The following is a 15,152-nucleotide window of genomic DNA, read 5'->3' as shown; positions in this document are numbered from 1 at the left end:
ACAATCCCTTTGTACACCTGTGTGCGTGTGTTGAAGTGTGTATAGGAGTTTGCTGTTTTCTGTGTGTGCATGTCAATAGCCAGTTGTCCAGTATGGGAATCCTGTTATCCCCCTCCAACAAACCAGCAAACCACTTCAGGTTTAAAAATGGACCTCTCGGAATTATCAGGCCTACTTGTTTTGGCACGATGACTTTGCTGTAGGTGAATTTTTTTTTTTTTCCCTTTTGCAACAGTCAAAACTGGTTTGGTCTGATCTTAAATGGCTTTCAAAGCCTCAGCACTGTGCTTTTCCCCATAGGACCTGCATATGTGGTGTGGTCCTTATTTGAATGTCAGATCTTTCAAGCAGTGGTGCGAGAGTAAAGAGAGGATGGGACATCCATTAGTCAAGGATACCATTTCCGAATGATGATGATAACAAACCATATCTCAATTCTACTTTTCAACAGAAGCATGTGATGTGCCTTTGCTCTCCCATTCTAAATGTTGAAAAAATACCCCTCTGTGACTAATATGCCGGTGTCTGAGTTGGTAGGGAAAGTGTGGGTGTTCAGCTATGAAAAACTTACTTCAAGTGGGAAAACACAGTGAGCACATAGTGGCTATCCAGCCTCTGTTGACTCCAGTTAAGTGGGGTGAACTTGAACTGTATGAAGGCCTCAGTGGAGAGCACTTACATGCATGCAGTTCATTGCTTTGACATCTGCCGGTGACTGGTTATTTAAAAATAAGGATAAATCAAAGAACATTGTGTCTCCTAAATCACAGCATTTTACGCCATCGTTTTTACAAGTGAAAACATTTGGGAAAGAGTCTTTAGCCCAAAAGTAACTTTTGGTCTAAGAAGAAAAGTCTTCTAACATCTAATTTTCATTTAGAGAAACCGACAACAGGAAGGTCTAGTTCCCATACATTTTTCACTCTTAGAATAATCCCACTTTTCTTTCACAATCCTCGAACTTACTCAGTTTCCTACACATTCACACAGAGAGCACACACAGACACACACACACATACATACACACATATATAATGGATAAATAAGCTTTTTCTGCCTTGTGTAGCAGCCGACATGCTTGTGCTGATGATGGCTACTGTAATTTGTGCGGGTGCCATGGCGGGCATGACCGCCCACAGGCATCCCAAGACAGCCTAAAGCCACAGTAACCCTTTTGCCGCTCTCCTGCCTCGTCCTTCCCTTCCTCTCCTTAGTGGTACTACAAATAATGCCTCACAATCCTGACTACATGAGGTGGTTCTTGCAAGAGTGTGGCTACTTCAAACATTCACTTCAGAGTCACACATTCCTCTTTTGCCTTAAACCAAAGGTTTATCTGTTAGCGCTGTTCATCCACAGTGTATCATGGGAAAGTGAGCTTTAGTGCGTGCATCCAAAATGGATCAATAAGGACAGAATTGCAGATTTCCAGTTTTAATTTAAAAAAACCTCCAGCTTGATTCTCTTCATGTAAACATATATTTTTTGCAGCACAATATATGAAGAGATTTGCTCATGTCAGTGTAGCAGCAGCAGTCAAACTGGTCTCTTTTTAATCTTGTTTTTCAGGCCACTGTTTCGAGGACAATCAGATGTTGATCAGCTGGGGAAGATTTTTGAGTAAGTGTGTCCTGTTAAAGCTTCTCATGATCTGTGTGTTTCTTGGGAGGGAATCGGGATTATAGCTGGACTTTGGTGGGGGGACATTTTTTGGCGATCTTGGAACAAGCATGTGGATACTTTCTGTTTTTCCCCTCACTAATGTTACTTCAGGCTTCTTGCTTCTGGCTTCTTGCTTCTCACCATTTTGCATCTCTTCATTGTTTACCAAAATGCACAGAAGAGACCTGTAATTTGCTTCAGCAAACCTCTGACTATTGTTGGAAAAACTAGCAAGGCACTGACAAACTCTGTCATCATCTAGCGTCGTCGGAGTACCTTCAGCAGAGGACTGGCCCCAGGAGGTGGCCCTGCCACAGAGTGCCTTCACCCCACGCCCTCCTAAGCCAATAGAAGACTTAGTTCCAGAAATGGACGAGCAAGGACGGGCCCTCTTAATGGTTGGTACCTCCGTTCAATATCCTTAACCTTGAAACTTAATACACATCCATTAGTTTGTTCTTTTTAAAGGATTTCTTTAGTAATACATAAATCTGTTCATTCTCTCCTTTCCCTGTAGCAATTTCTTGCCTTCAACCCCTCACGGAGGATATCAGCCTTTGCCGCGCTAAGCCATCCATATTTTCAGAGCGTGGACAGCCACAGTAGAAGTGTGTATGCAGCGCAGCCCATCCCCAGCAACAAGCCCACTATGGAGGAGAGGACTGCCTAACAGTCCTCCTTCACCCTTTGTCATCAGACAGTCTATAAAAAGTATTCACTCTTTTGAGGTCTTCAAGTTTGATTGTTTTTGCAGTGTTATGTTTTAGTTACCCTTTCTTGACGTGGACCACCAGATAAACTTTGAATGTCAAAGTGAAAACACAATTGCAGAAATTATAAATACTATATTCAAAAGAACACAACATTTTTATTATGGCATTCACTCACACAGGTCAGTATGGTGTAGAGATACCTTTTAAAGACAGTTGCAGCACAGAGTCCATGTGGCTGAATTAGGAAGTGTTGCACATTTGGATCCTACAGTTTTTTTTTTTGCATAAGTGATCAAGCTCTGTTGCATGGATGATTTTGACTGAACGACAGGTTTCAAGCATTTCCTGTTCTTGATTGGATAGATACAGATCCATTAACATAAAAATTGACTAATAATTTTAAATACAAAAAAAAACCTACTATTCAACTTCCTAAACATTTTTTTTGCTTTGCCATTGACAAATTGTCAAAGTTTTAAATCCATTTGTAAAGATTTTGTTTCCACCTTGACATTAGTTTTTTTATTAATACTTTTTACAGTCAATATAAAAAAACTGCAAAGACCATAATGGTGTAGATGCTTTCAAGAAAGAGGACACCCACACCCTGACCACCTGAACAATGCACAAAAAGCTCTCCTCCTTCCATGAAACCATTGCTGCATTTAGTTTTTGTTGTGCTTAACTGTTACCAATGCAACGAGATGTGCAACTCAGATTGACTGTCTGTAGGGGCTGGAGGGATGGTTGGATGGGAGAGGCCAGTGTTAAGACTTGCAGGAGCCCCCTTAACTGAGGGTTTGGACCATATGGATCACACTTGCCTTTATGCTTACTCCGGACCGTGAGCTGATACGCAGTACAGAACAGTACAGCACATTCCCAGCTGCAACATTTAGTGTGTGCACTACCACTGACAGTCGCATTCATGTACATATGTATCTGTTGAAACCTTACTGCACATCACCAGCAAGCCACTCACTGCCATATGGTGACTCATCTGTTCAGTTGTGTTTTCTGTTACCACCACCTTGAGGATGACCTGAGTAACTGCAGACCAGTAGCGGGATTCTAATGGTTACTGCACTCTTCAACAAACTCAGAATGGACCGATACTGGTGCTGAGACTAGAACCCTTAAAGAAACGTTCCTGCCACTCACTCCATGTTTATGACTTGCTTTACTTTGCCATCATGGACTATCATGGATTTATTTTGACAAAAATTACACTTTGAATGATACAGCAACACATGAGCTTGCAATAGGTGGAGAAAATCCCACCAGCACTATTTGACGTGAAAACATTTGGCATCACCAATATTCTGTATTTAATTTAAATTTTATTGACAAGTCTTATATGCTTCTTTTCAACTTACTTGATTTTTTTTGTTTGTTTGTTTTTTTTTGTTTGTTTTTTTTTTTGTTTTTGGAAGATGCTGGAGCATACAATATTCTTACACCAATCACTCCAACTATTTTAGATGGCAATAGAATTTGTGTAAGAATAGTTTGACAGTGTAAGGAATGTATAAAAGGTAGGCATTGGTACTGTACATTATGTAGTGCTACGTACAAGCTGTAATGAAAATAACGTTTGACAGATGCATAATTGGTCCATAGAAATATCGTAAGAATGGATAGACGTAGAGTAGCGAGGGTCAGGGGAATGTTGTATGGCAAGGAGTATTTTGTATATTGAAAATGTTGGGAGGGTTCCACGGGGCTTTGTTGAATTTAATTTACTTTGGATTGAGAGTAACTAAATATTTTACAGTGGTTTTTATAATGAATTAATACACAAAATATTTTGTGTATAGTATATACACAAATGCAAATATGCCCTATTATATACGTTCAGTTTTTACCAGCAAGGAAAAAGCAAGTTATCCAGAGTTGTATTTTTGTATGTAGTAGTTCTTGCAGAACAGTAACATTTTAACACTGGTTTGTTTTCTTAACAGGTAGTGCTGCTAGCACACAGTCACAGACACACACTCTAACTTTCTCAGGTTCTTGTTATGGACGTCCGAACCTTTCGGGCACAGTTTGCACATTCCTGGTCTACTAAATATCTACATTACAACTCCTTCAGGTTTTCTTTCAAGCTGTTCGATGATCATGTCACTGGTCATAGTCTACTGTCATTCCTATTTATCACCTATGTTACTGTAGTTATTACTGTTGGAGGAAAACTGCCTGTATGAACTTTTTTTGTCAGCAACTTTTTATTGCTAGATGGTGAACACAACGTAGAATAATGTACAACTGTCTGGTTGACTTAGCACTGTGTGAATTATTTTATATGATAACAAGTCATCGGGTGTCAGTGGTGCATACAATGCAATGAACGCTCCATATACATTAGCCGTAGAGGTTTACAAGTTTAGAAATGACTGCTTTAGTTTCATTAAACGTGATACAGTCACTGTAAGCTTTCTTTTTTCTTTTTTTTTTTTAAAGTTTAAACAGTTTGTAATACATTTTATTTTCATAACATACGTGAGGTCCACTGTTGAATTCTTAGAAGTTTTACTGTTTAGAAGCAAACATCACGTGTACCACTTGTCCCAAACGCAAACTGCTTATATGCTCCTCGGTCACATTTGTTTTTATCGTGGAACAACACAATCATGGCATTATACTCATGTTGGACTGCAGGCATTTGTGTTGCACCAGTTGAATAAAAAGCAGCTTTTTATTAATATAGTTTTGCAACTGCTGTAATTGCATTCTACTGAACAGTCTTTTACTCAACAATATCTTTTTGTATGCCAGCACAAGTACACTTTTTTTTTTTAATTTCTATTTCACTACAAATAACAAAGGCTTGTGACTTGCAATGTGGAAAAGCTCCACGGCATGCAATGTTAATTGTGCTTAAGCAGTAGTTAAAGGTAACTAAGTACATTTACTAAATTCAGTATTATGTTTCCACTCTGCTTGAGTATTTACATTTTCTGTTACTTACATGTTAGAGGCATATGTACTTAATTGCATTTGTCATTTTTCAGAATCAGTTTAGTGGTTTTAAAACATGCAATAATCATAAGTTTTATGCAAGGTAACAATCTGTGCAGGAGAGGATAAAATAATTCCAATTCTGATTATTAGATTTAAAACATTTTATCGAATTCAGTTGTTAAAATAAGCTGTTTTACTAGCTGTTAGTTTAATGAGATAAACAGATAAATTCTCCCCAAAAATTAAAATCCAACAATAGGCTATGTTCATGTGAAATGAGCCACTCTGCAGACAGAGTGGGCTATATTTGGTCTTAATACTTTTAAGTATTTTTGAGCTAACAGTAACAAACATTATACTAATACTAGTTAAAATACTAATATTTATAGTTTGTATATTTCACTTAAGTAACTGATTTTGATACTTAATAATTATTTCCAGACGATGGCAGTAATGCTTCAACACAGTGTTAGGTGACGCACGACTCTGAGGAAGAAGAAGAAGCGGCAGTAGACGAAGAGAAAGAGGAGCAAAAATAAGTCGTCTGTTGCCTTTAATGAAGCCCGATGCAGTTAGGGCAGATGTTAGTGAGGTAACACTAATGGTTGTCTCTGTTGAAAATTTCTCCCAATTCCTAAGTTGACATGGGCAAGAGAGACAATCGAGTGGTGAGTTTCTGGAAACGATTGGTAACGATGTTACTTCTGGCAAGCTAACGGCTAGCTTGGCTAACTAGCTAATGTGAACGATAGCCGTCATACAACCAACCACCTTCAGTATTGATTAGGGTTTATCTCGACGAGATATCCTGATTCCTAGGCCTGGTCGGTTATGGGAGTCTTTAATACAACGTTATCTTTTCTCGGAAGCACAACAAAATATTTTCCAATTGGTGTAAAATGGCCTACATTTGAAAGGCATGCTATGGCTAACATCAAAATCGTCAGACTCGACACAGAGCAGCACTAACGCTAGCTGAGCTGCGCAGTGCTCCAAAACATTTAGTGATGGTTGGTTTACTAATGTTGCGCAGTGTTTCTCGTTGTTTCTTGGGGTTACAGACAGTCCTTCAACGGTAGCAGGTTATTTCTTTTACTGCCAGCTCCTAAGCTTAACAACAACAGTTCAGTCTGGTATGCTAGCTGGTAGCTAATGCAAAGTGAACAATTGCTAATTGTTGCCCATATGCTCTATTCCTAGCTTTGCATCATGCATATTTTTAGTTGTTTTGGCAGTTCAAGTTTTGTCTAACGTTATGCCATTTTTGAGATTAAGTCGGTTTTTAGATAAGAAGTGTTGTAGAAAGGTGTTCATCCCGTTTGCATGACTATTTGGGGATGTAGTGTGTGTTGTGTTATATTGTTAAATCTCAGTTCCCTGCCATGTGAATGTGTAAAATCCCATCCTCTTTTTGGTTATGCAGGCTTACATTAACCCTATTGCTGCTGCTCGGGCCAGGGGGCCTGTACAGAATTCCGGACCAACCATACAGGATTATTTAAGTAGACCTCGCCCAACATGGTAAATAATGTACAAACCTTTCCTATGGCATACTCTTTTATCTTTAACTTTGGTGTCTTTGCTTTCACTGGATTTGGAAAGCAAAGGGTCTTTTCAGGACAATATTAAACACCAAAAGGAGGGTGTGTACCAAAACATTAGTTAAGCCTAAATATTTTTTTTTTGAGAAACAGAATAAAATGCATTTATTAAACATATAGACTTATTGATAAAAGTAAGATTGGGTGTTTTATGTGTGTGTTATTCAGATGGTACACAGATCTTGTTAAACAGTCGTGACTGTGTTTACGAAAGACCACCTTTTGAAAGTTTGACAGACTGATCAAGCTGTCTTGTGGAATTATTCTGTGTGAATTAGTTAGTTCCTCTTAGGGTGGGTGAGAGGGTTCTTGAGGATGGCACTGATCTTCCCACCATTCTCCTCTCTGCTACGGCCTACAGACTGTCCATTTCCTGTCTGACAACGTTTTTTGCTTTTCCAATCAGCATGTTCAGTCTGCTGACCTAACCACCTCCCCACCACACAATCGGACCAATCAGACTAATTAAAACATTCTCATTAACCTGTTGAAGAAGTTAGAGCTGTGAAACAGCAACGTCAGCCAGTACTGGGCTGTCAGTGAACGTCCATGTTTAATTAGCTTTGAGCCCATTGGTGAGAGAGACCACACTGATTGACTGTTCAGCTTAGCTAGTCAGTGCAAGTCTTCTCTTTTTCCTCCCTCTCATGCAAGCACAGAACATACACCTGCCACTTTATTAGGTACACCTGTACAATGTAATGCAATCCAATAGAGCCATTTACTCTACTTTGGCCATCCAATTTAAAATGCTGTCTTTTTTTGTTAACTTTTTTTTAACTTTACAAAGCTGTTTATAAGTTGTCAGTGCTCCTCACAGTTATCAGTTTAATGCATCCAGTGACTGAGGAGTCAACTGAGAATTTTTGGAGGTGACAGGGTTCCAAGTTGTAATCTTAGTCAGAAGTGTAGGGTCTAAACAGGATTGGTACCAGTACAGTACCTCTGGGTGCACTGGTGCTCTCCATCATAGTACAGGATACACATCCATCCAAGTGGGCAAACCTTGGCTGCCTCGTGATGTAGTCTGTAATCTTTTCTACCGTTACTTTGCAAACACGAATGTCCTGCAGCTTTGCATGGAACACGTGAAGCTGGATGTCCTTAAAAATACCAGACAAATTAAAAAAAACATAACTCTCACAACATTACACATTTAAACATTGATAGTATCCATAAAAGCAGCACCACATGAAGTGTTTTAAATCTTTCTAAATGTCTGCTGGGAAGCAATATTAAACTATTAGTATAATATTTTACTAATATTATACTCTATTATACTGCAGCAAAACTGACTTATTATTTATTTAGGGAAGAGTTAAAGGAGCAGCTGGAGAAGAAGAAGAAGGGCTCTCGAGCCCTGGCTGACTTTGAGGATAAAATGAATCAGGTATATTTTTGCATTATGCAGAATTGGCATATTGATCTATTTGTGTCAAGAATAATGTGCCAAGTTATGACAATCATTTAACTAACATCCAAATGGGCAAATTGTGGCTGACTGGTGACGTAGTCTGTAATCTCTTCTACCGTGTCGGTGTAAACAATATATACACACACACTAAAATATTTACTGTCGTTTTCAGAAATGGAAGAAAGAACTCGCAAAAAACCGAGAGAAGTTATTAGGTGGAGGTGACAGAGACAAAAAAGCAACAGACAAGGAAAAAGAGGAGAAGAAAGAGAAAAAAGAGGTATGGTATCTAACTTTTATCAGATGATCTTGCTCTTAAATACTCGTCTTTATTTACTTTGACTTTCATTTGTGTTCAGAAAAAGAAGAAAGAGAAGAAGAAATCCAATAGGGTGAGGAGAGACCTCCAGTATTTTGATGGCCAGCAGTACCACAGTACTGTACCCACCGCACATACACAGTCTTCTTATTGAATCCTTTTTATTGTAGTGTCTAATGGTTGACGGAAAAGTTTTTTTTCTTTCACTTTTTGCATCAAGTAAATGACTATTTAATATAAACAGCTAAGACATGGATTAGGTGAACTTAAACATTCATTTAATGAATGTTAGATATATTTTAATTTTTTCAAGCCTTTGAAATAAAAAATGAGCATTATCTTTGTTGCTAAATTTAGCACTCTTGTTATTTTATTAACCAAATGTCCACAAGTAATCAAAAACTAAACTCTATTATCTTGTGCATATAATAAATATGGTTATCTTAGCCAGTAACATAAATTAGATGAAATCGAAAAAATGATGGAGATTTCAGCATGTGACTGGTATTTATAGGAGAGGGTGTACAGTATGTAAGTGAACCAGTAATAGTTTTAGATTACATTTAGGATGGTAGAAATGCAGAAACATTTCAAAGAAAAAAGGATTTAAAAAAAAATGGTGACTGACGAAATTTAGGCAAACGTTTAAAGGTTTTATATGCCACCTTCCTAAAACTGTCCTGAAGCTGTTTGTTTATGGACATGTTTAATAGCCAATCCGTGAAGTAAAACACAGTAAACGCAAAAGCTTGTTTTGGCACATCCTGCTCTTTACCTATCAGGTTACTTGCAAAGTGATGCAGATTTGATTCTGTCACGCAGATGCAGCTCTTTCTGTGCACTGCCAGATTAGCTTGGAAAATTGAAACACAGTCACACGTGCAGAAGAACAGAGAAACTGTTAATGTAAACAAGCATGTTGAACTAAACTTAATGTAGCTCATAGCAAATGCGGCCAACTGAAATTAACATGCCACCATGATCATCTCATCAATCAAATTGCTTGTTTAGCTGAGTGACAGCTTTCCCAACTAACTTTATTTGCACTATGATTAAACGATTGTGATCAATCTTGTTATACACACAGTTAATATGTAAATGTTATTAGAAGTGACAAACTATTTACCATTTTCCCTTGATAATATCAACCACGTTTCCCAATGTTCCAAAAAAAAGTCAAAAAGTATATATATTGTGGAATGAGGAAGTTGACACAAGGGGGAGTGCTAACATTGTTCTACAGCAGTCACAAAATCAAGGCTGCCTGCAGATGTCTGCAGGCATTTCTTTCTACTCGGCTGTGTCAGTGCAGAAATCATCTGATGCCAGTAAACTAGGGATATCAATGATCAGGCCAGTTATTTGGACAACTGGTGGATTGTTAGGCCACTAGTATTGTTAAATCTGTTTCAAACAAGCAAAAAATCTCACATCTAATGAACCCTGCTTTCATTGTGTTTTGGTCAAGCATTCTTCATCTTCATCTTCCTTATCCTCATCGAGTTCTGATTCTTCTAGCAGCTCCTCCTCTGAATCTGAAGATGAGGTAAGTCATTACAGATATTTTTAACCTTTAATAAACCATTACAGTGTAGAAATATTTTGGTCTTATTTCAAGACAAATATTATAGTTTTTTATTTATTTTATTTTATTTATTTATTTGTTTGTTTTCTAGATCTGTGTTTGATGATACACAACATTGTTTGCTCAATTGAGCCTTACACTGTTTGATTTCATTTTCATTTATGTGTACAGGATGAAAAGAAGGATGTGAAGAAAAAGCGGAAGAGAAAGAAGTGCTTGGCCAGGAAAGCATCAGATAGCTCAGAGGAAGAATCAGATTCTGAAAGCAAGGTTTTTCCACAATTGCCTTCCATTGTTTAGTACATTTCAGCAGTAACAGGATAAGCATTTGTCCTACAATAACTTCAAATTACAATTGCAACATTTAATTCAAGTGTTTTTTTCCAAGAAGAGAAAGAAAAGAATCAAGGAAGAAGTGGACAAGGATAAGGTAACTTCCTCTCACTGAGTGACTCTTTCATTTTGGTAATTTTGCTAACCTTGTATTTATTTCCAAAGGTATGTGGTTGTTTGGCAGTTAAGGTTATTGCCTTTCTTGTTATTTCCATCTAGTTTTGTTGACACTTTTATATTAACACTTTTGAGTCCAAAGGTTATCAAGTATTGACTGCGTTGCAAATTGTGTGTCCCTTAGGAGGACAAGAGCCGCAGACGAAAAAAGAAGGCCGATCGAACTTATAAAGACTCCTCTTCAGAATCCTCTGCTGACTCTGAGGGGGATGACTTAGTAAGTATTGTTGGCATATGATTGTTGGAGTGGAATACACTGCTGATAAAATTTATTTTTCTATGCTTGTATTCCATCACATTTATTCAATACTAGCAAGCTGAATCTCCATATTTGTTCTGCTTAAACCTCTTCGTTCCTCTTTAAATTCAACCCAGAGTAAGGAAAAGATAACCACAAACTATTCCTGTAATTTTTTTCAGCTTTTACCAGACATATTAAGCTACAGCCCTCTAATTAGTTGAAGAAAACAATACTTTCAGAGACTTTTTATATTTTAGGCATAAATAAAAATTGCATCTCACAAGGCAATTTAGTCTCATTCACTGTAATGTGTAAATGGTTGGTGAGTCCCTTTGATTTTATTTCTGGGCTCAAAATATTGTCTCTCTAAAAGTGTCTTTCAAAGAGGAGCAGACACCTAACGTATGGACAGTTGGTCACCTAACATCTTAAAGAGATTAAGGCAGTGTATTATACCAGCTTGGTACTAGTTTTAGTTTGAGGTCCATAGGTAACCAAAGTGAAAGCATAGGGATGAGAAGACAAAACCTGTACATTGACAGAAGACACACATGGGGTGGACAGAGCATGCATTCATCATGAGATGGACTTGTTGAGACTGTAGTCATAAATGAAATTAATCTTTGGGTTGTCACTGTTACAAGAGCCTATGTCTGCATTGTAATTATGTACACTTAGCAGATAAAATTGTGTAACGGTCTATTTCACCCAAAACTGTCAATGACTCTCACTTGTCACTCCCCAGATGGATTTATTTGAATTTATGTTCAAGTAATGGTATCTTGTCCAAAGACATGCATGGTAGGTTAATTGGTGACTCTAAATTGCACGTAGGTGTGAATGGTGGTCTGTCTATGTATGTCTCTCTGTGTTGGCCCTGAGATGGACTGGAGACCTGTCCAGGGTGTACCTCACCCTTGCTCTATGAAAGCTGGCATAGGCTCCAGCCCCCTTGCAACTCTACACAGGATAAGTGGTTACAGGAAATGGGTGGATGTATAATGGTATCATTTAATAAAGTGTTACTGATGGTGAAACTCATGGATGGACAGTCTTTTACCCACAATGTACCTGAATCAGGATAATGTTTGTTAGCCTGTGTTGGCCTATTCTGATTGACCAATGTAAGTTTAAACTACTCTGTTGTCCAACACAGCATTTAACCATTAAATCAATTAAGTAAGTCAAAATTCAGTTGTGATTGTTCCAAATAAAACAACAAAATTGCCAGAGGGAAGGAAAAAATACAGTATTCAACTATGAGGCATTAATGAAAATAATTAAACTGTTGTCATCAGTTTTTTTGACTTGTCTGTTGTTACTGCCTGGTTGTTGCATATTATTTCTACAGTACCAAATAAGACCAGAGTTTAATTTCCTGTTATTTTCATTTATGTGGTGAAATGTCATCAGTTTGTTCGCATCATTTGCAACAGTGTGGTTCCAACTGTCAACGGTTTAGAAGAATACTGGTCCATTATTAAAACAGAAGTTGGTCAGGTGTAAATATATTTCATAAACCCAATGACAGTTGCTGTTGCAGATACCGGTCAAAACTCCATTATTATGAAAGGACTTAAGTTTTCATGTAATGATAGGACTTCCCCTCTTACTGTGGTCTTATTTGAACTTTTGCTTCTCATAGCCTGAAGCCAAGAAGAAAAAGAGAAGTAGTGAGGAAAAGGAGAAAATCACAGTAAGCCAAACTTTTTTCCATTTTAAAATAAAGATCAATGAATTAATTTTAAGCTTTTGGCTTGTCTCTTCCTTTTAAAGTAATGGTCCGCAAATAGGATTTTGGTTTGTCCTAGCACTTGGTTGCTCATTTTTCTTATACAACTACATTAAAGACTAATGCAAGAATCGATGAAATGAGTTCTAACACATGCTTGTTTACGTGAAATGAATTGACCTTTATAGTGCAATAAAAACAATTATGAAGTATCAACAGTTTTGGGAACAGTAAAATGTCCGTCTGTGCAGAAATTCACCGCTGAAACTAAGTGTATTGCTGCACCCAACAGCAGTGCTAAATGTTAATGTTTTATGTTTATAGGACAAATCCAAGAAGAAGAGAAAAAAGAAGCACAAGAAACACGGCAGAAAAAAGAAAAAGAGGGCAGCATCTCAGTCAGACTCCGAGCTTGACTAACAACCATAGCTTTAAGGTTCTTTTGTCCTCCTGACTGTTCCCTAGTAGTGTTATTTTTGCCACTGGCTACCGAAAACTTCTACCATTCAGCTTTGGTCGTGGCACTTGATCAAGGTGACCCACCAACTTGTAATGCTGGGGTTCTGTGACTGACATGAAATTGAGGGAGCCCTCCATCCCTTTTGTTGGCAACTACCGGTACAACTACCTTTTGTTTTTTTTGTTTTTGTTTTTATCACCATGCTTTTTGTATATGATTGTTCTTTGGACTGAAGTGAATTCCACATGGTTTTTTTTCCCCCAAACCTTGGAGATTTCTGTGTGACTGATGCTCAACATCGCCTTCAGTACACTGGCTTTTAAAGGAGTTTGTCTGCTTCATGCCTGACATTGCTCCTTTTTGGTTTCTAGATGCATTGGTTATGCTAATATCTGTGTCATGCATGTAGACCTGATGTCTCGCCAGCCTCAAATTGAAGTTGGACTTGTGATAAGGAATGTGAGCAACACAGTGAGCATTTATAAAAGAAATAATTTAGATTAATTGTTAAGCGCAGTGTAAATGTATAAACAATGGGAATTCATTAATAAAGTATTGTTTTAGCCTTTACTGCTACTACGTGGTTACAACCTTTTATTATGCAAACAATTTTTTTGGTATGTGTTTCTTTGTGTGAACTAATTTTGTTTAAATTCCATTGTTGTGAGGAGGTTTTGGCCTGTCCACACAACTTCAAACAAGCTTTTTCAGGGTCATGACTGGGTTTTAGAGTTAGGCATTCACTGGTGATGGTTATGGTAAGAGGCTAGGTGATGCATTGTGTCAATAACTAAAGTGTGTGCGTGTGTGTTTAAAAAAAATAAAACATTCTTTTAGTAAATGCTGTGCACTTGCATAGCGCTTTTCTACCTAATGGTACACAAAGCACTTTCCCTGGTTCTCATTCTACCATTTGCACTCATAGTCACACACACACACACACTCATGCCAAGTTGAGGTTCAGTGTTTTGCTCAAAGACACTTCAACATGTGACTGGATGAGCCGGGGATCAAACCAACAACCCAGGGATTGCTGGATGACTGCTTTACCTCCTGAGCCACAGTTTTTTCACTGACCTTGTCTCTTGCTCTTTATTGTTGAAACCGTGAAACTATGAAAATATGCTAATACTAAATTCAGTTGCTCTCTTAAATGGACCATCACCCAGTATTGGGTGCACACTATGAACAGCACGTGTCCATCTATGTTAAAGTCTACATTTACATTGGAAATGTATGTGAATTATTGTACTGCTTTACAGAATACTCTGCAAGTGAAAGTGTTGCATTTTAAATTTCAATAAAGGTACTCGCATCCGAATGTACATAAATATCAAAACATGGAAGTGTCCACAGAGCAGATTGGCCTCTGAAAGTATTTCATGAAATTGTTTATAGTTTTATTATTGCTCCACATGAGAGTGTGAAATGGTCTCTATTATTCTAACCTCCAAGCGCATCATTTTTATTCACTGTAACCATTTACAGTACTTGTGGAGAATAAAGTACAGTAGATTGAAAAGTAAGAATGAATGGAAGCATAAGGACCCATTGCCCTTTGGTTTTAATTATAGTATTTGTATACTTTTCTTTACACCTTGCTTTTGTCCCCATTAAATCCTGTAATAATATAATAAATTTTTAAAAAGCCAGGTTTTTGGTTTTCACACATTGCATTTAAATTTAATCTGCATAAAGTTTGAAAACAGTCCAATAAATAATAGACCTATTCATTCAGTACTGTTGTTTTTAAAGGCTTTATAGGCAAGTCTTGTGATTGAGACAGTGTAATGGTACCAAAGGTTAACGTGATCTTGTCAAGCCTGTTTACAACGTTTATTCTTTGTGGTTACAAGCATGTGTGCGTTTGTGACCACAAAGCCCCTACACCGATTGCTTAATTCAAATTTCAAATATGCTTAATAGGTTGGTCAATGCTTGAGAAGCACTTTAC

General features: G+C 37.6%; 2 protein-coding genes across 5 annotated transcripts in view; both read left to right on the top strand.

The window, feature by feature from the left end:
• cdk6 (cyclin dependent kinase 6) overlaps window positions 1-5,077 on the top strand; it is a 31,973-nt gene extending 26,896 nt beyond the window's left edge. For both annotated transcript variants that reach the window (XM_067503445.1, XM_067503453.1), the window contains 3 exons: window positions 1,570-1,620; window positions 1,925-2,060; window positions 2,180-5,077. In XM_067503445.1, the coding sequence (XP_067359546.1) occupies window positions 1,570-1,620; window positions 1,925-2,060; window positions 2,180-2,332 (340 nt within the window). In that variant the 3' untranslated portion in view covers window positions 2,333-5,077. The remainder of the gene's footprint in view (window positions 1-1,569; window positions 1,621-1,924; window positions 2,061-2,179) is intronic.
• Window positions 5,078-5,805: 728 nt separating this feature from the next.
• Window positions 5,806-14,848, top strand: fam133b (family with sequence similarity 133 member B). 3 transcript variants are annotated; one of them, XM_067503422.1, is made up of 11 exons: window positions 5,806-5,928; window positions 6,760-6,857; window positions 8,249-8,327; window positions 8,524-8,631; window positions 8,711-8,743; window positions 10,139-10,216; window positions 10,427-10,525; window positions 10,647-10,685; window positions 10,890-10,982; window positions 12,652-12,702; window positions 13,063-14,848. In XM_067503422.1, exons 1-11 carry the CDS (start codon window positions 5,893-5,895, stop codon window positions 13,156-13,158), a joined length of 810 nt encoding a protein of 269 aa, XP_067359523.1. In that variant the 5' UTR covers window positions 5,806-5,892; the 3' UTR covers window positions 13,159-14,848. The 3 variants fall into 3 exon arrangements, with proteins under 3 accessions (XP_067359523.1, XP_067359513.1, XP_067359533.1); XM_067503412.1 differs by having other exon boundaries at window positions 10,644-10,685; XM_067503432.1 differs by having other exon boundaries at window positions 5,815-6,004; window positions 10,644-10,685.
• The last annotated feature ends 304 nt before the right edge of the window (window positions 14,849-15,152 follow it).

Source organism: Channa argus, chromosome 1, assembly GCF_033026475.1.
Source record: "Channa argus isolate prfri chromosome 1, Channa argus male v1.0, whole genome shotgun sequence".
Taxonomy (NCBI): Eukaryota; Metazoa; Chordata; class Actinopteri; order Anabantiformes; family Channidae; genus Channa; species Channa argus.
The sequence above is the reverse complement of the archived record's forward strand: the minus strand, read 5'-3'. Positions and strand labels throughout refer to the sequence as shown.